This window comes from Pyxicephalus adspersus, chromosome 5 (genome assembly GCF_032062135.1).
Source record: "Pyxicephalus adspersus chromosome 5, UCB_Pads_2.0, whole genome shotgun sequence".
Taxonomy (NCBI): domain Eukaryota; kingdom Metazoa; phylum Chordata; class Amphibia; order Anura; family Pyxicephalidae; genus Pyxicephalus; species Pyxicephalus adspersus.
In genome coordinates, this window is record NC_092862.1 from 134,549,645 (window position 1) to 134,568,760 (window position 19,116).

At 39.7% G+C, this 19,116-nt stretch overlaps 1 protein-coding gene across 2 annotated transcripts in view; it reads right to left on the reverse strand.

Annotated features, from left to right (window-relative positions):
• Positions 1-19,116, reverse strand: part of FAM171A1 (family with sequence similarity 171 member A1) — a 69,562-nt gene that overhangs the window by 4,473 nt on the left and 45,973 nt on the right. For both annotated transcript variants that reach the window (XM_072412808.1, XM_072412807.1), the window contains exons 4-7: positions 17,071-17,229; positions 14,961-15,137; positions 2,070-2,186; positions 176-290 (exon numbers count right to left, since the gene is read on the reverse strand). In XM_072412808.1, coding sequence (XP_072268909.1) covers positions 176-290; positions 2,070-2,186; positions 14,961-15,137; positions 17,071-17,229 — 568 coding nt within the window. The remainder of the gene's footprint in view (positions 1-175; positions 291-2,069; positions 2,187-14,960; positions 15,138-17,070; positions 17,230-19,116) is intronic.

Here is a 19,116-nt window from a genome sequence, read left to right on the forward strand (position 1 = left end):
CTTTCTTAAAGAACTTCCACCTACCCCTTTTGCTCAAAGTAAACATACTCTAGTCTGCTGAGTTCTCCATCCCTCATGATATTAAAAAAATATATATATATTTAGGTTTATACTCAAGTATGTGTAGTATATATTAATAAAAAAAAGGATGTGCACAGCAGCAGTATAGCCTTACCTGCAGTAATACAGCAACAGACAGAACAGGACCAAGAGGATGATCACAATCCCCCCTAATATGGCCAAAAGGAAGAGGGTATGGTAACTTGTAAAGTCATGGGTCACCACTGGATCTGAAAACCAAGAAAAAAAAAATGAGTATTACTGGACTTTCAGATATATTATCATTATATCACAAAATGAAGACTGTGATTTACCAGGAAACATGTCATCAGTATGGAGTAACAGAACGCAGTCATTTTATATTGTTTGCCATAAATGAGAATTCATGTAAAACCAACCTGCTTCCTAGAAGTCTGCTGAGTATGTATAGAATGGGAAGAAGCAGCAGCTGCTGAGTAACACTAGGATTTATGTAAGCACAAATTGTAGTTAAAGAAGGAACAGGAGAATTTTACTTTGCTTGAAAGTACAAAAGATTGCTGGCTGATTTTTGGCAAGTGGGCACCGAGAGTAGATATACTTATGTCAATCTCTGTCTAGCAGACTGGTAGGATTTGTATAACATGGCCTTTCCGAACCCTCTTAACACGGAGGAACCCTCAAAATCACTTTCAGGTCTTGGGGGAACCCCTGCTATAATTACTATATCCATAGCTCACAGTACATTAGTGTATTGGTTAGTATGAAGAATGCTTTTTACAACACTGGCCAGTGCAAAGAATGTCATCCTTATAGATAGCCATTGGTGTCACTGGGAAGCAAAAGCACTCACTGCTCAAGGAACCCCTGGAACTTCTGGAGAAACCATTGTCACAGAAAACCTTAGTTGAAAAACACTTGTATAGAATCACCCTAATGCTGAAGTTCCATCTGCCTATATTAGGCTCTGTACTAGATCTTTTCCAACGACTAACCACTGCACAATGCATGAACCAGCGCTGTACATACAGCTCTGTTCTGCTCTATGGAGAGGGGAGAACGGCGGAGTGTCACCCTGCTGCAATCTCTCCCCTTCACTTCCATTGTCCGTGGATCTGCCAGGATGGTCATTCGAGTGATGGATGACAGGCGCTGTACACACACGCCAAGCCCCGAGCCAATTAGCGGATGAGAACCATTGCACATGCGTACCCAGCCTTACTCCTGGTCCCTTTAAAACATGACATTGAAAACAAAACAATTCTGCTGCCATTGCATGCCCTATTTTAGACCTAGCAATGTCATCACTGTGGTTCTCTATGTAGGCTGCTTAGAGTTGGAAAGGGGTTGGGGAGGAAAGGGCTAGGTTGCAGCTGTATTGCTTTGTTATTATGGTCAACTAACAGATACCATACTGCAAGCCAGTGATCAAGATAAAGCATGCAAAATGAAATCCTTATTCGTTGTGCAAAGCTTTAAAACTTAATTATAGGCAAAAAATTAAATACATGAAAACAGACATCTGAAGGGACTGCATAGGGCAGTGTTCTCCCTAGCCCCTTTAAGCCAGGCGCACTACCCAGCACTTTTCAGTAACCACCAAAAAACAGGTTGGGTCACAATACAGGGGCTGCCACTCACCTATAATTTGTTCCCATCCAGATGAAAAAAATCTCTGGGTTGAACACTGCAAAGGGATTTGTTTTTATGTTCATCTGGTTCGTGTATACACAGCTCTGACACACATCACACTTGGCCAACAGGGAAGGGGACCTCAATTTTAATACTGCATTTACATTACAGGTAAAGTAAAAGGAGAAGCAGTAGAATGATAAGTTAATCATTCTGATCTCTCCTCCTATCTCCATGTTCTGTGTTTGCACAATAACACCAAAGCACAACTAGCTTCCCAGTTTATGGGCACAGTCTGTGCACAGAGATTGATCCTTTTTTTAAATGTGAATATTTATTTAATATACTAAAATAAATAAATAAATATACAAAAAAAGACAAAACCTATTATAATATACCTGGGTTTGACGGAGACATGGCGGCTACCCAATATCCCATCTGTGGGGCAATGTACGTCCAGGTCAGCTGGTTTCCCTCCTGCTTGATAATGCCAATGCTGCTTTTTATCCATGTTCCTGCAACAACAGAAAAAAAAGAAATTCATTATTAAAAAAAAGAAAGTGTATTGTATGTGACAGCCATGTGAAACATCATCACAATCTGAAAATATTCACATTTATCTATAATATTGTTGTACAATTTTACAGAGAGATAGAAGAGACTAACACTTTATATATATATCTTGACTTTCCCTGTAAATGCCAACACTGGCCCTGCCCCTTCCTCATCTACCCCTACCTACTGGTCCTGCCCTCTGCCTCTTCCCCTACTGCCCGTTCCTCCTGCCCTCCGCCCCTTCCCCCATTGCCTCTGTCCTCCCTACTGGCCCTAACTCCTGCCCACTGGTCCTGCCTTTTGCTGCTCTCTTTACTATCCCTACCCCCCCCCCCCCTCACTACCCCACTCCTACTTTACCTGTGCCTTCCCTTTAACCCTGCTCCCTGCTTCTCCCTACTTGCTCCCCGCTTCTCCCTCTGATGCCACAAAAAATAAGAAGAAAGGACTTGAATGAAAATGCTTCCAACTTTGGTTATTAATTTCTCCACAATGCCTATATTTTCATAGGTGATTAAGGGCTTGTTTTAAATACCTTGACAAACATAGTCTGGGCCCATGTTCACTTTAGGATTAATTCAGGACATGGAATTTTTGTACCTTTTGCTTTAAATTTTTCTTATGTAAGATTTAAATTATTTTTATATGCAAGGTCATCCATGCATTGTGCTTTGCAGTATGGCAGGCCATTCATCTGAATGAGATACTTACAGCACCACACAAAAAAAAAAATGTGCATGCACCATTATCTGGTTAATCAGTGAACCACACTGCAGGAAAGGTACATGTGGTAACTACACTTGCAGTGCAATGCACCTCAGGTCTGTAGACCGGGAACATTCTGGTGTTGATCATTTTTATGAGTTACACAAGTTATCATCCAGAGTTGCATATGTTGCGCTGCATCACACAGATGTAAACCATTTCCACCAATCTCATTTATCCCATATATGACAACCAACCTCACTTTCCAACACATCTCAAATGCCCGTTGCATATCACCACCCGAAGATTCCCGCAAAACATTTCCTATCCCTGCAGATCATGATCTAGCTTTTATATATTGTTTACCTGTGTCACAGCACCAATCTGCTGCATTCATTTGATGCAGGTAACGGTGATCACTGACCAAATGTTCATTGTATTGCTTAAACCTCAATTTCAAATCCATAACTGGCACAGAAAACTGCACCCTAACCCGATATGTAACCACTAGATGGTGCGGTTGTATAAAAAGCGGATACGGTATTACAGAAAACATTAATATTTAAAGTCATTTTTAGGCAAATTTTCAGCAAGTCATGGTCAGCTGTTGCAAAGAGACCATCCAACTTCATCACTGAGCATGAAAGGAGGTGAATGTATTCACCCCACACCCAGAATTAAAGAGTTATCATGGGGTAGGAATGGGTTCTTGCAGCATAAAGTGGAAGCAAATATCACAGAAATGTCATATGATGCTTTATGGGAGTTTTGATCAGTAATGAAAGGGGTGGGGGTCATGTTTGTACGTTTTAGACTTCTACACAAAACTGTACTGGTTGCCAGATATTATTAATAATAAACAGTATTTATATAGCCCCAACATATTACGCAGCAATGTACATTAAATAGGGGTTGCAAATAACTGATAAGGACACAGTGACACAGGAAGAGGAGAGGATCCTGCCCAGAAGAGCTTACAATCTTATCACCAATGTTACAAGTGCTAAATCTGATTAACACCGATGGAGGGTCTCACCATTGACTTTGGGGCAAATGTTTAATTTGCATCAAATAAGAACACTCAGTATGCTTTATATGACTGATTAGATCAGAGCCCCATAACCTCTATGCATTTACCAAAACTTTTGTATACAGCAGAGTGACCATCTCCTATCACAGATGGTGGGGTTGTCAGTGTCACATCTAACTGCAATGCAATACAATGGGCTAAAGCTACAGCAAAAGGGACACCAAATGTTCCACTTTCACAGAGGCTCCCCCTTCTACCATCCAATACTATAATACTACTATTTTCTAAATTGTTATTGTCAACAAATAACCCAGATATTCTTTTTCTGAAATTAAACTTACAAGAATAAACTATAAGTTACAATGAGCAAAACCACCTTTATGGCTACATATTTCCATGTATTGGTTGCATACGTGTTTCATAATAAATATACATCTATGTGTGTATGTATATTATATATATAATTATATAGTTCAACCCTGAATTTTTCATAAGCCAGTTGGGAACAAATTGTAGGTTGGTGGCAGTACCTGGATTGCGACCCAACTCTTCAGTAACCACCCAAAAACAGCTAATTGGATACACATACAAATACGTGTTTCCCCCAGCCTCTTTAAGCTGGGTGTACCACCCAGCACTTTTCAGTAACCACTCTGTTGTTGTTTTTGAATGGTTACGGAAGAGTTGAAAACAAGGGATGGCTATAATAGATGATGGCGTGCTCAGTGGTGTGTAAAAAAATCTACAATATTTTTTAAAAAGTTTCATAATTGCCGCAGGGAGGGGGACCTTTTATCCACCCAGTGTTGGACTTTGTGGAGACCCCATTACTATTTGGTTTAAGAAAAGACTGTAATACTTAGTTTCAAAATATTACAAATGTACAGGCTTATTTAGGAAAGACTGAAAAGTCTTAATGTAGTATTACATACTCTGAAGTAGGTAACCAAGAGTTGAGAGCGCAGCTTAGGTCCAACATTTGCGACTCTGAAAACAACCTGACTTTATGCTGATATCATGTGCCTTTTAAGTGTACATATCACAATAAACTAAAAAATGGAATTTTGATCACTGTATGTTGAGTAATTGAATAATGTACTGCAGTACATGCTTCCTAAAAACTATTTTTAATAAATGCTGCACCCAAATCTCTGGGAAATGGACAAAAATGGGGAATGGAGAATTGGGAACTATAAGGAAAGCGTAGTGGCTGAGAGTTCCTCATTAAAATATTTTGTAAAACACATTTTTTAAAAAGGCACAGAACATCATTGGGAGCCTTATCACTTATATTTTACTTAAAATTAGGCTATTTAGTCAGTGAAGGTTTCCAGCAGGGATGACGGCATTGTCATGGGACCAGCAGTTCAAACATTGCATGAATGGAAGCAGTCGTGGCATCTGTTTCTTCGCTGACTGAGTTGGAGTTGAAGCAATGAATAGGATTAGCATAAGGAGAAGATAGGCTCTGACAGCACACTGGGAATAGGGGCAAATATCATCAGTGAGGGCTGATGTGACAGCTTGAAAGCTACCATCCAATTATGTACAATGCAACATATGTCCCTTTTCAAGAGCGTTTTAATAAGAACTATCTAACAAGGACATTTTTCTGCAACACGAAATCAGTAAACAGAGCTGAAGATTATCTGTGAAGTTTTTCACTTGTAGAGAACCAATTTGGGATAGTCAGTAACAATATGGTTTGATTTAAAATCAAAGCACAACTATAGTAAATTTGGGTTTTATTGTAAGCTATATAGATTGCTACAATGTTTTCTATTTATTAGTTTAATTATTTTATTATACACACACACACTAATACACCAGGAGCTGTTTACTTTCAGACTATCTCTATATAAACCTTTGTACAAAGTCTTGAACAAGAAAGGAAAGTAAAGCTGAAAAGAAAAAGGTCATGTATACACCTGCCTCTGAAGTGCATGATCCCACACAACTCCCTGAAGTGGACACCTTGCCAGCCGCTCCAACACCAGTCTGCACATCTGACAGCTGGCGGCAGTGAATGGTACCGCTACTGCTAATTTCCGCCCCTATTCACTCCCTATAGGGCTGCTACCATGTAGCATATCCTGGGAGGCAGTGGTACCTGCTATGAGGAAGCATTAAAAACACTGTAACCTCACCTCACATGTGTGAATCTAGCCCAACATATAATTCATGAGCTACTGTAATTTGAAATTATCCTGGAGTAAAAAGTTCAATTTGCTTTCTGTAATTAAATTCAAAAATAATGTACCATTTTTTAAATCCAGTAACCCATTTCAACAAACTATCAGTCCTGTAGAGGTTGTTAAAGTTACTGCAACAAGAACTGTTGTACATAACAAAAATGTTCCTATATTATACTTAAACAACAGTTCTATAATTGGCAAACATAGAAAAGTTTTTATTTAGACTTTAGAGTTCTTGCTTTAGCTTTCTCCCTTTCACCCTGATCCTTTTTTTCCTCTGTTCTCCGTATGCCCTGGGAGATAGTTGGGTCACATTTTGCCAGCAATAATAAAAACCCAATTTGATCATCTGCTTATCACATGATAAACTGCAGACTGAATTTCCAGTTTCACTAATAACAAACAACATTCTTTTAATTTCATCATGGAGTTCTTTTATTTTGCAACAATGTACTACAAAACACTCCAACGAAGTCAGGCCAGGTGACAATGCGTTCACATGATAAATAATTCTTGCAAACTGCAGATGAGCGAGATACTGCTAGAATAACCCACAGGGATAGAAGATTCATTGTGAACACTAAAGGATTACTTTGCATTTATATCTGGAGGAAAGATGTCCTATATTCCTACAGTCAGGCTCCAAGCATGTGAGATATCAGGAGCACAGATCTTTGGTGTAAGCTATACAATTAGCTTTGCCATGGGCAGAATGTGGTAGGTAGAATGCCGAGCTATCTTCATCTAAAGTCTGCAGTTTTACATAACAAGTCAAAGTACACATTTTTATTTTTGTAAACAGTAGGGATCTCCATCAGGTTTTCTTCTACAGTCCTTGTCCAGGATATTTACTTTTACTTTATAGATGGGCGAGTCATTTTTCCAATAGGGATCCCAGAATAAAAAATGATGGGAAGGTCACAAACAGCAATGAAAACTTAGAAGTTCTGATCCACATATCCACTCTACCAATAAAATTAAAAATGTTTACAGCCAAGATGGCTTTAAAGGAAACTGGAGAGTGGCACAACTAGGAAATTGGCTTCATAACATTACAACACCCAGGATGGGGCAAAACTATTACCATCATTCCCAATCCTAAAATATGGATTTTATTATTCATAGGCTAATTGAATAAAAACAGAAGCAGAAGGGGAGCTGCTGTCATTGCCATCTAACCAAGTTTCACCTGTATCTTGGCACCAGGATCTGCGTACACAAAGAGATTCAGTGTGGAGACTTTTCTGTGTCTAGAAAATCAAGATGGCATCACCCAAATTGTCTGGAGCCAAAGGATTAATATCTATTCTTAACAGCTTAATTATTGGAAGTGTTAGTTGAATCTGGGTTAATGTCCATCACTTCTTTTTAGATTGAAGCATTACCAGAGCTAAAGAGATTCGTAAATGAATCCAATTAGGTTGGGAAATTAAACACTTTACTCCCTCAGGATTACTTTGGATTTGGCTAAAACTGCAAAACCTCTTCATATATCACAAGAAGCTGAGACGTCGGAAGTGCAAATGGCAAAGATGTGCAGTACACTATAGTAAGTGAATTTGGAAGGATACACACAAAGGGGTCGGAACAGGGAAAGTCAATTAGTTTGTATGGGCTACTGAAATGCCAAGTCAACAAAAAATGATGCTCGGTGGTGTTTGGTAAAGCCAAGTTACTTGTTGGCTTGATATCTTTATTATTATTATTATTATTAATAATAAACAGTATTTACATAGCACTATCATATTAAGCAGCCCTGTACATTAAATAGGGGTAGCAAACGACAAACAAATACAGACAGTGACAGAGGTGGAGGAGAGGTCCCTGCCCAGAAGAGCTTACAATCTAAGAAGTTCAACTCCCCTAGCTCCCCTATCAAAATCCCAGCCAATTTACTATGTTCCTGACCACTTAGATGTTTTTCTCCTGACTGTTATTGTAATTTGCAAATAAAAAACATAATAAAAAAAGTGAAGAGTGGGAATGGGACTACTGGAATGGCCACAAGAGGTTTGCAGATCTGTAAACTTAACCGCAAAGATTTTACCAACAAAATTCCTAAAAAAAAAATGAATTAAATTAATTAAAAATGAAAAAATTAATGAATTGCAGACATTTACCTACCTTTTTCCTCCTGCACACACATATTACTGTATATTTTGCTCCTTGCTCCCCTATGACCCCAGAGGCTGGCTGGCCAGTTTCTAAGGTCCTTCTCCTTGTTATTTGTTGGAGGGTTGTTCTTATTTCAACACTGAAATGGACTCTTGCAAATGAAAGTTACAATGAAGTTGTATACCCAAGCTTTGTGATTATGTTGCCCCCGAGAGGGTAGGTCTATGATAGCCTTCCAGAGGAAGTGAGTATATGAAGCTGGCCATCATTTAAACGAGACTAGGAGCACCATCTAATGGTTCACAAAAACTGCTGAGAGGGACAACTTTAGATCAAAAAAAGTATTGCAGCCATAGCATTTTTCATCAAATTTTGAAAACTGCAGACACAAAACCCAATCTGCTTACCAAGGCTCAAATGTGTGGTTCAAGTTTTCATTTTGGCATCCATCAGCTGGATGCATTGTTGGCATAACTTCTATAGTTGTTGGAATTTTTTTCCCTGAACGATCCTGGAACTTCGACAGGCCATAAAGAGTCTGACAATTATTATTACTAGCCTATTATTACTGCACTGCTTTCGAAGATCAAGGCTGTCTGTAAACTCCCTAGAGGGTGATAGTGTGTGCCTCGGGTGGATAGATGTGCTTGTCATAGGAGAAGGAGAATTTTAAACGTAAGGAAAAACTTTTGCTGAAATATCAGGATTTTTGTGGATATACAATTATTTTCCTAGACATATAATATAGATTGAAGATTATGGGGAGGGTTAGAACCCATTTTTGGTCTATTCTCATTGGGTCTGAAAATCCATCGTCCGTGGATCCGGCAGGTCGGTCGTCCGGACGATGGACGACACCGACTGTACACACGGAAGATTTTCGATAAAAATCTGCCGTGTGTACGTAGCTTTAGGTGAAATGGAAGCCAATGAAGAGAACTACAAAGAGATGCAGTGGAAGAGGAGCGGAAGGAAGGATGGATGAGTCTGGCTGCAGCATTCATGATAGATTGTAGAGGGGAGAGTCGGGTTAGTGGAATGCCAGAGAGGAGGAGGTTACAAATGTTTGCAATGGAATACTTCCTTTCTTACAAAACTAAGGGTAATGGAAAAGCTGCCAAATAGGGAATCTTCAACAATTAATTAAATAAACAAAATACATAATTGTATTGTAAACTGCACAGTAAACTCCTCATTATCCGGAACTCAATTAACCTTAACTCTCAAGTAACTGGCACATGACTAGGCCAAAAAAAAAAAATCAGAGTTTAAACTTGGCACACTAAGCTGGCAATAAGCAGACACTTTGCACATCCCACAATTGGGTATGAATCTTCTACTTCTGCTTTTATACTGCCCTGTACTTTTTGTGGGACATTCTGATTATACAGTACATGTATATAGGATTCCCTATCTCTATCAAACATTAAAAAGCTTTTTTCTTTAATGTATTTCCTGCAATTATTGCACGAAATTGTTACAGCTACTGAAATTAGAGTCTGGATAGAATACAGTGAATGACCACAAAGCACATCACAATAAAATGGGTCACTCTGCTGATAAGCAGCTTTCTGTCTTCTCTGCGGTCATAAAGCAAACATCTGGGAAATATTTATTTAACAAGTTAAGGGAAGCTGCATTGATCACAATGACATCGGAGTTGAGGCAGAATTCTCAGCAAGCCACATCATCTGTCCACTTGTCTATAAATACCAGCGATTCTTACAGTCCGTTCTAGGAACACAGCGTCAATTTGTTCCCAAAAACGTAAACCTATTATTTGGTGATTCACTGCGGGAAGTTCCTGCAGTACATCCAGCGGGCAGCTAACCTCTGCCTTTCCAAAGTAAATCTCTTCTCCACTCAACTGTATTTATTCTCAACACCTTTATAGTGTGAATAGATGAGCAAAGAGAAAGCTACAGCTCACTTCTTCAATCATACATGTGATTATGATTGAGAGTAAAAGGAAAGAATACAAAATTGTTACAACAGATAATCTGTGTTTGCATTCAGCATAATAAAATCATTTCTGATGTGCTTTTATTTATTGTAAAGATTTGTAGACCCCCCCCCCCCCCTCATCTACCACAAACTATTTTGTGTAGGTTTCTGCAGCATGAAGCCTTACGCTGGGGATAAATCATTAAATGTTCTCTCTTTAAAAGCAGGAAGCTCACATTTTGCGCAGCTGGTGGCTCTCAAATTGGAAGCCCAGGTTCCTACTGAAAATCAGGGTCAAACTGTAGTGTGCATCAATGACTAGGGGGTCATAGAAAAGATATAGAGTATAAGTGAAATAAAACTATGTGCATCTCTCCAATACAGGCACATTACTGCACATGGTATTGCTCTTAGATTGTAAGCTCTTCTGCTCAGCGTCCTTCCCCTCCTCCTGTATCATTTTTAGTATCCGTTTGCAATTTGTAATCCCTATTTTTGTACTAGGTTGGTGCTTTGTAAATACAATTTAAAATTATCCATAATGCAAGCACTACCAAAGATAGTATGCTCCTTTGTTCCTGTTTGAGTTAAAAGTGCATTTGCTGCACTGAAATCATATTTGTTAGAATTGCCCAGTTCTCCCCTAATGATGATAACACAGGGGGTGATGTACTGTATCCAGCAGTTCTAACTTTTCTTTCCTTCTGCTTTAAAAACAACAGGCTCGGACCAATGTAAACTTTGCTTTGTTTGGATTTAGCCATCTGCAGTATGTATGGATCTACAGCAGCCATTCTCAACCAGGGTTCCTCAAAAAGTTGCAAGGGGCTCCTAAAAACTTAGATGAATCCAATAATGCTTTTAGGTGTCAATAAAGATGTTAGTCCAACCACCACTAGAAGAAAGGCATTCTTACCACTGGCCACCAATCTAAGTTACCCTTTTCCCCATTGATCTCCAAAAACTTGGTTTTAGTAGGGGGATCCCCAAGACCTGAAAACTAATTCAAGGGCTCCCCAGGGGTCAAAAGGCTGGTTCACAGTCTATTGTAAAGAGCAGCATATCCTCTGCACAAGAATAATTACCAAATATGTGTCCAAGTGCTAAAGACAATCTGGTTTCTTCACTTTCTTTAGTGCACTATGGCAAGAGACATTATGAATTTAGCAGAAAAGTAACTAAGTATTGTTTTTGTTTAGGTTCCTATATAATCTGTATTCCCTACAAGGATTTTACAGGCTTTCATGGATGACAAAAAAAAGTTAAAAAATGTGTATTCAGTCAAAACCCCTTGGTAAATCGATGTTTTTAAACAAAGAAAGCCTGATCTAAAAGTTAAACAATTCCATCTCTGTGTAGCAATCCCCTTGTGATTCCTGCCTATAACATAGTCACTCTATTTTACTTATTTAACTATGAACAGCTCAATCGTGTGATCAGATGCAATATGTTCAATTTTGAAATCTTGTTAGGAAAGGAAAAAGGAATGCAACGCAGCTGCAGACCTACAACAAAGATTTTGTAGGGAGGTCGCAATATTTTTTTATCTCATTGTCAAATGGGAAAGAATCCCAAACACATGACATGTCACAGATTGTGTTTCTGCAAGAATATATCACTGGCTATACACAGAAGATTTAGATTCTACATCTGTTAACCTACAGACCTCAGACTTGCTTCCATCTACCCAAAAATTGTTGAGAAGTTTGTAAGAAACTTTTTGTCCTAGGGTGACAACCCTCCACAGATACAGTACAGTAAGTGAGCACTGTCACCTTAGGTAAAGAAAAGGGAAAAGGCCAGCACAAGGAATGAAACAATACAGCTACGACATCTAAGGACTTGTGAGCTGCAATATATTACATTGGATTTAGATTACCTTAAAAAAAAAAAAAATAGCATTGACTTGAGTTGTCCTTTAAAGCCTGTACTAAAAGGTACGAATAAACATTTTTATCCAGGGTACCCATTAAGAGATTTACTCTGCTTATACATTGTTCCCCTTGACGGGCCGCTGGTGCACTCCTCTCCCTTATGTTGTGGATGGGCCCTCGTTGTTGTTACTCACAATGCAGGGCTGCTCCTCCTGCATTAATTATGTCAGGCCTGCAAATGATCTGCAAAAGAGGCCTGGAGTACCTCTAACATGAAGAAGAAACCTGGAGGAAGGGATAAAGAAGGTAAAAGAGCCTTTTGGAAATGAGCATTTAATCTTTCCAATGCTTTGTGTGGCCTCCTCTACAAGAGTAGTTTTTTCATTTCTTTGGAGTTAGGCTTTAAAGGGTCCTTGCATCTAAATTAAAAAAAAAAAAGAAAAACTTCGTGCTGATCAACAAAAACATTTCCATGTTAAACACTCATCTATGGTCAGCAAAACACATTTCCCCATCTGATTAGTGAAAAAAACAGCCGCCTAATCTCCATTTCCTCCAAGACAGAGACACTTGTGAGGCTCCATAGCAGCCGGAGGTGGCTAGCATCCAAACCTGGTATTAGCCAAGGGTCACTTCAACAAAGAACAGAAACACTCTGGAAAACCTGGCCTCCTTTGCATATCTATTTCGGAACTGGGGAGTTTTTGTAAAGAAGCTGTCAGGGATACAAACTCTGAAGCTTCAGCAAAAGAAACACATCCCGAGGCGCCTTTTAGACCTACAATATGTAAAACATATTAAGGTGACTACAGCAGGGAGCTTTCCATATAACATAACGCCCAGTTCACAATAGGACGCCACTTGTGTAAGAAAGTTTATTAGGAGAATTCTTCATGTGGGCTACTGGGAGAAGTCCTTTGAAATCTTGATTTTTTATAGTCCTGAAGTTTAACACATTGCAGGGATTAAATATTTATTCTACCTGGCGGGCTCTGTGTATATTGTTTACGAAAATGAACAGGACTATGGTGCATCGATAGGCTTCAGTTCTTTCGATTAAAAAAAAAAAACAAATATTAAATGGCAAAATAAACCAGAAAACTAAAGTTCTCTTGCATCCTGTTGGGCAGTGCCAGGGGAGGTTGGAAAAAAAATGCCCAGGGCTGCATTTTCCTGGGCTCCCCAGATAAAGCAATGTGCTATCAATGGAAAAAGTCAGAGCCAGTAAGGCTAATAATGGCATCAGCATCTTTGCAGCCACAGAAGAAGCAAGGGTGACAACAATGAATGATAACACGGCAGAAAGGACAGTGTTGTCACCCTATTAAAGGAACGTATTTACAAGATGTTGGATAGGGAACTTTGGAAAAGGAAGAGAGCTCTGTCTTAATAGTATATATATCCTACATTATTTATGTGATATTTAGTAATATAAATGTTATATTATATCTATCTATCTATCTATCTAGCTATCTATTGCAAAGGGTAAAGACACCAAGCAGTATAAAAGCCTATGTAAATAGCCTTTGGGTTTGTATTGAAAGCATTGGTTTGTATCATGATAGCTGACCTCCTTCCAGCAGGATTTTCTATTCCTATAGATTTGAATGAAAAAAAACTTGTAAATGGTTAAACCCAATCACAAAGCCATTAGGAACCCTTGGCCATGAAAGGGTTGACTAAACGGGCAACTTAACATGGAAAAAAAAAAAAGAAAACACTTAAGAGCTGTGGACTATTTCCAGGAAGGATAGTCTTCAGTAAATAAAGAGCAGGTTTAACTGGAAAAAACGTTCTGCGTGTTGTAAGATCTAAAGAGCTAGAAAACAAAAGGAAATCTTTTATAAATACAACTGACCTAGCTCCATTACCAACCATCTCAAACCAGCTGAGAACAACAGGGACAGAGAAACATGCCTCCAGTAACTTGGAAAAATAGTCAGATCCCGATTATTCATCAACGACCACGTTCAATGATTAATCCCAACCATGGGGCACGTGAAAGTTTTATAACAAAGCTAGTATTGTACAGTTAGCCATGGTACAAAAAATTGCAATGTTTACATTCCATGTTAAATGGGTAAAAGCAGACCAAACCATTCGCCTATCTCTTGGAACTCTAAAAGTAAAATATATATTGAACAAGGGAAATTTTGCAAGCATCATGATCATTCATGTAAATTAAAAGTATTACCTTTGGAAATTAATTACATTACTGTGCAGCAGTGCATGGACTCCTATAACCTTTAACACCTTCCATTCCTTTTAGATGCTTACAATTGCTAACCACCTACTTCTTCGCCTTCTCATGTAGACACATGGTTTCCACTGTAAGAGAAGGGTGCTGGAAAATCCAGCCTAGCACCTATTGTTCTTTCCTTGTTAGGTGTCACATCTAATTGACCAGCCCACTGGCAGAATTCAGAGATAAGTGGAACTAGCTGTAGTGCAGTGCAAGCACATTTGGCCCATATTGTGTCCTTTACCTTACTTCTTTACACAGTTTATAATCACATATCAACCTGACAGCTTTTAGAATGTTCTGTGTTACATTTAGGGTTTAGTTAAAAGACATTATTCAAAGTCTGTTCATAACCATCTCAGGCTACACTACCTTACTGCCTCCCTGTACTGCCAGAGCCCTCGCTGATACAGCAAGGCCTAAATGTATAGGAAAAGCATGTAAGGTCCCTTATTACAACACCGGATATAAATCACTTTATTCAGAAGAAAAAATAAATTCCTTGTAGTAATCAGGCATCCACATGGGCTTTGGGAGCTGCACTGAGAAATGACAGCTGTGATCCGATTAGCAGCCATTTGCACCCCATGCTATACCCGGCATGCATTCAGTTTACAGCACGTTCTTACCATGATTTGGGTCAAATCGCCAGGCAGGCACGTGCGCATTGTGCTTCAGGGTACTGTCAGCAGGCAGGGGCACAGTCACATAGATCGGGCCTTGTACCAGCACGTCTGTCTTATTGCTGCTGAGTAAATGGATGCTGATGGCTGTGACTGGAATGAGATCAAACTTGCTGCTGTTCCCTGCAAGACAAACAGATCAAGAATTACAAAGATACTAGAACAATCCTGCAGCACATGACATTAGGTCAGGTATTTCAAATTTTTATTTTTTGGGCAGCATGTGGCACCTTAATTTTTGTACTGAACATTTTTTGAACTGAAAAAAAGGGAGAAAGCAAAGTTATTTGCCTAGTATTACCTATTGTCTTTCAGCAGCTGATCTTTCCCTATTACTGACTTACTATGCCATGTTCTGCACTGTGTGTAGGCCATCTTGGTAGAGGCAGGGCTTTTCTTTCTCATGTCAGTGCTTCCAGCAAGGGGAACAGTGAGCAGCACAGCAGTCTTATAAACCAGGGCTCAGCAAACTTTTTTGGCTATTAGGCCATTTTAGGAGGTCAAGAGGGCACACTAGGCCGGACTCTGCCTCTCGCTGATGGCTCGGCCCCCCACCAGGAACGCCCCTAAATGGAAATCCCTTTCCTCCGTAAGGCATACCGAGGAGAAGGAATAGCCCTGAAGGGAAATCCTTCTGCTCTGGAACGCATACGGAGGGGAGTGAACGCTCTAGGAGGCTCAAGAGCCGCATGCGGCTCCAGAACTGTGGGCTGGCGACCCCTGCCGGCCGGGATTAGGCTGATCGACCAGGGAGGCGTTAGGCTGGAACAGACTACTGGCTAGGCCATATCTGGCCTAAAGGCCAGAGTTTGCTGACCCCTGTTATAGTCGCTCTCGCGATTAAAAGTTAGAGGCTGCAGCAACCTAAATATTGCACTGCAGATAGACAGCTAGAAGGTAGTAGGCACAGGTGTACCCAGGCACACTGACAAAGAAAGAAGTATACTGCTTTTTTTCCCAGGATACTGTATAAGCATAGTTAATGTTAATTTACAGAACACATTAGGTAAAGAAAAGTGAGAGTCTTGGCACACATGTAGCACGTTAACACAAACCAAATATGACAACAGACTTCCAGATCTTGCCAAATCCCATTCAGCAGCAGAATTGGGAGTGCCAACTCAGTTCTTTCAACTACCAAACATACCCTTGTTATTATGACTCTATCTTACACATACACTGGCAGCTAAGTACAACTTGCTGCAGGCTAAGTAACAATTTCCACATTTTAGACTTTCCTCTTGAAATTGCTAACATAGAAAAATACCACAGTTCTTAATGTCTGGATTAAAAGACTTCAAACTTGGAAATTAGTTTAACTCTGGCTGTTTACAGAGTTGCTGCTGCCCAAGGCTAGAGACACTTACAAGGAGTTCCTTTCCTTTTACAATGCTGTCAATGCTGCCCTGTACAGACTGGAGAAACAATTAGATGCATTTAAGGATAAGTAGACTTTAATGACAATATAACACATAATTTTTGGCTCTTTCCCGACTGATTGCTCCGTGTTTCTGTCAAACTGGGCTGTGTTGCCAGAATAACCAGCACTTCGTTACACATGATACACATGTTGTGTGTGTATCTCCTCCTCCTTATGCTGGCTAATGTGGCTACTCACTTTTTTTTTGGCCAAAGAAGTGATGGGCCTCATAGCAACTACATAGACTGATTGCAATTCTAATTATGGAGCACACTAGGAATTAAAGCTTCCTGGGTGCTCTGGACACTGTGCATCATCCAGATTAACTGTAATATCCAGAAAAACACATGCCTGCATTGTTTGATAGTTACCATGGCAGAACTGGCAGATGGGGTATTAGGACTGGCAGCTTAGCTGTCATTCAGTATTTGAGATCACCATCATATTTTGGATGATATCTGGACAGCATATGTAGCAGAAACAGATGCAACAGATTAGCTTTGGACACTGAAGTGGAAATGTTTGCCCAATGAACCATCATTGTGAATGTAAAAATAACATTATCCATTGCACAGACAAGCTATACTCAGTTTTACATAATGAAGATCACCTTGAAAAAAAGAGTGCTCAGCCTACCTGAGGAGTTCCCATCGGATCCCTGTAAGTACGGGAAACTGTCCACCTCTGACAATGTGGTGGCTGCTGTCAGGAACGCAGCAAGGTCTTTATAGGTGGCATTGCCAGGCAGGTCCAAAGCACGTCTTGCAAAGTGAACCTGAGGCTGCAGACGTGACCCTGTAAAATAAAACCACAATAACCGTGTGAGCAGGGAAAAACAATTTTTACAAGTAGTTTAAAAAAGACTTCTATTACAATTTCTTTATGAACTGTTTTAGGAATTACTCATAAAACGATCCTGTAAGGTGCTTGAAAAAACTGAAAAGACAGTTCCTTTAATTCGGAAAGATGTTACTTTTGCCTCTCCATCTCTGCTACCAGCACTCCATTCCAAAGCTGAAGCCTTTGCAAGGCCCTTAAACAACTCCTGGGAGTCTCAGACGCCTTTGTTCCCCCTGTATACTGTGGTCTCACCCTCCAATATCTCTGATAGTGCCGAGTCCTGCTGTGATCCAATAGTTAGATGATGGAATTAAAGCACAAGGAGGTAGTCAGAAGAACCCAAAACTCCTACAATTGACTCATCGTTGCAGCTTTTGCATACTCTGCAGCATTTGATACTTCTACGAGTGTCAGGCACCTTTGCTACTTGCTGTGGCACGGACATCAGACATTTATGATACTGCGGAGACCTGTAGTGTTATAAGGGCTGAAGCATGAAACCACAGTACAAGGTGGACACAGACCCAAGCGTCTGCTATCATTGCTTTATTTCTGAGCTGCAGCCTCTGCCATACTTTATTGCCTTTCATATTTTTTGAAGTGTGGAATGCTACATACCCTATGTATACTATGGAACCATCCCCAGATACCTAATGCTACTGCCGAGTACTGTAGTAATGTCCTGTAGTAATGAAAGGGCCAGATAAGAGAACCACAGTGCAGGGAGCAAAACACAGGGATCACTCCCAGAAGTGCTGAAAAATGAAGGAGGGAAGGAAGAAGGCTGCGGGAGAAGGGGGTATAAAGGGTCTTTTTTGGCAACAACTGGCCTTTCACATTTACTTAAGGAATACCTAATTTACTAAAGGCTACAAAGGTAGCCACAGAGTCTGTGTTGCGTGGCCTTTGGGCTTAAGTCAATGAACTTTTACTGACCATATTATTAATAACGTGTATTGATATGTTGCCAGCATACTACACTTTACAAAGTCCATAGTTGCATCACATCAGTTTATTCTAACCAGCAATTGATCTGCTTACAAAGTTTTTTGCATTCCTATAGACTTGCATGGGGATTCACAGCAGAAGTTTTGAAGCAAACAAAAAGCCTATCGCTAAAAAGACCCTTTAGTTGAAATTACTAACAAAAGGAAAGTGGGAAAAAGTTGAAACCTATGAAGTTAAATGATGCTGGACACCAGAATGAGGATCATTTTGGAATACCTTGAACATAAATGCCAGCCATGTGATGTTGATTCGCAGGGTCTCCATCAAGCTCCATAAGCATATAAATTTCATACAGACTTGGCAAAACCAAAGCAATATTCAGTCTAAGAAAAAGAGTGCTGACCTATAAACAGCACAGGCTTTTCTTCCAAGCGTGGTGAATTGAAGAACTAAAGGGACCATGTAAATACCACACACTGGCTCACATGTAAAAAATTAGTTATATTTGTGTGGAGGGAGGAAAAAACCACAAACCACTTATTTATGGCTGCAAACCAACAGCTAAGTCGACTGAAAAAAAAAAAAAGGAAAAAATAATAAATGCTCTCATAGACGTCAAAGAAACATGTCCCTAACATATGAGTGTGGAGGGGCGTTGTAGAATGCTTTTAGTCTGCCACATTGACCAAAATACACCATAAAGAGGAAAACGTTCTTTCCCCAGAAAGTGTAGGAAAACCTCAAAGATATTTAGTGATGTCTTTTACAGGAAGCACTGGCTGTGTTAAACTCTTAGCAAAATAAAAACACAATAATATATATATTTTTTTTTCAATGAGACAGTGTCTGAAAGAAAACTACTTCTGCAGATCTCTTACCTTAGCTAACCCACAG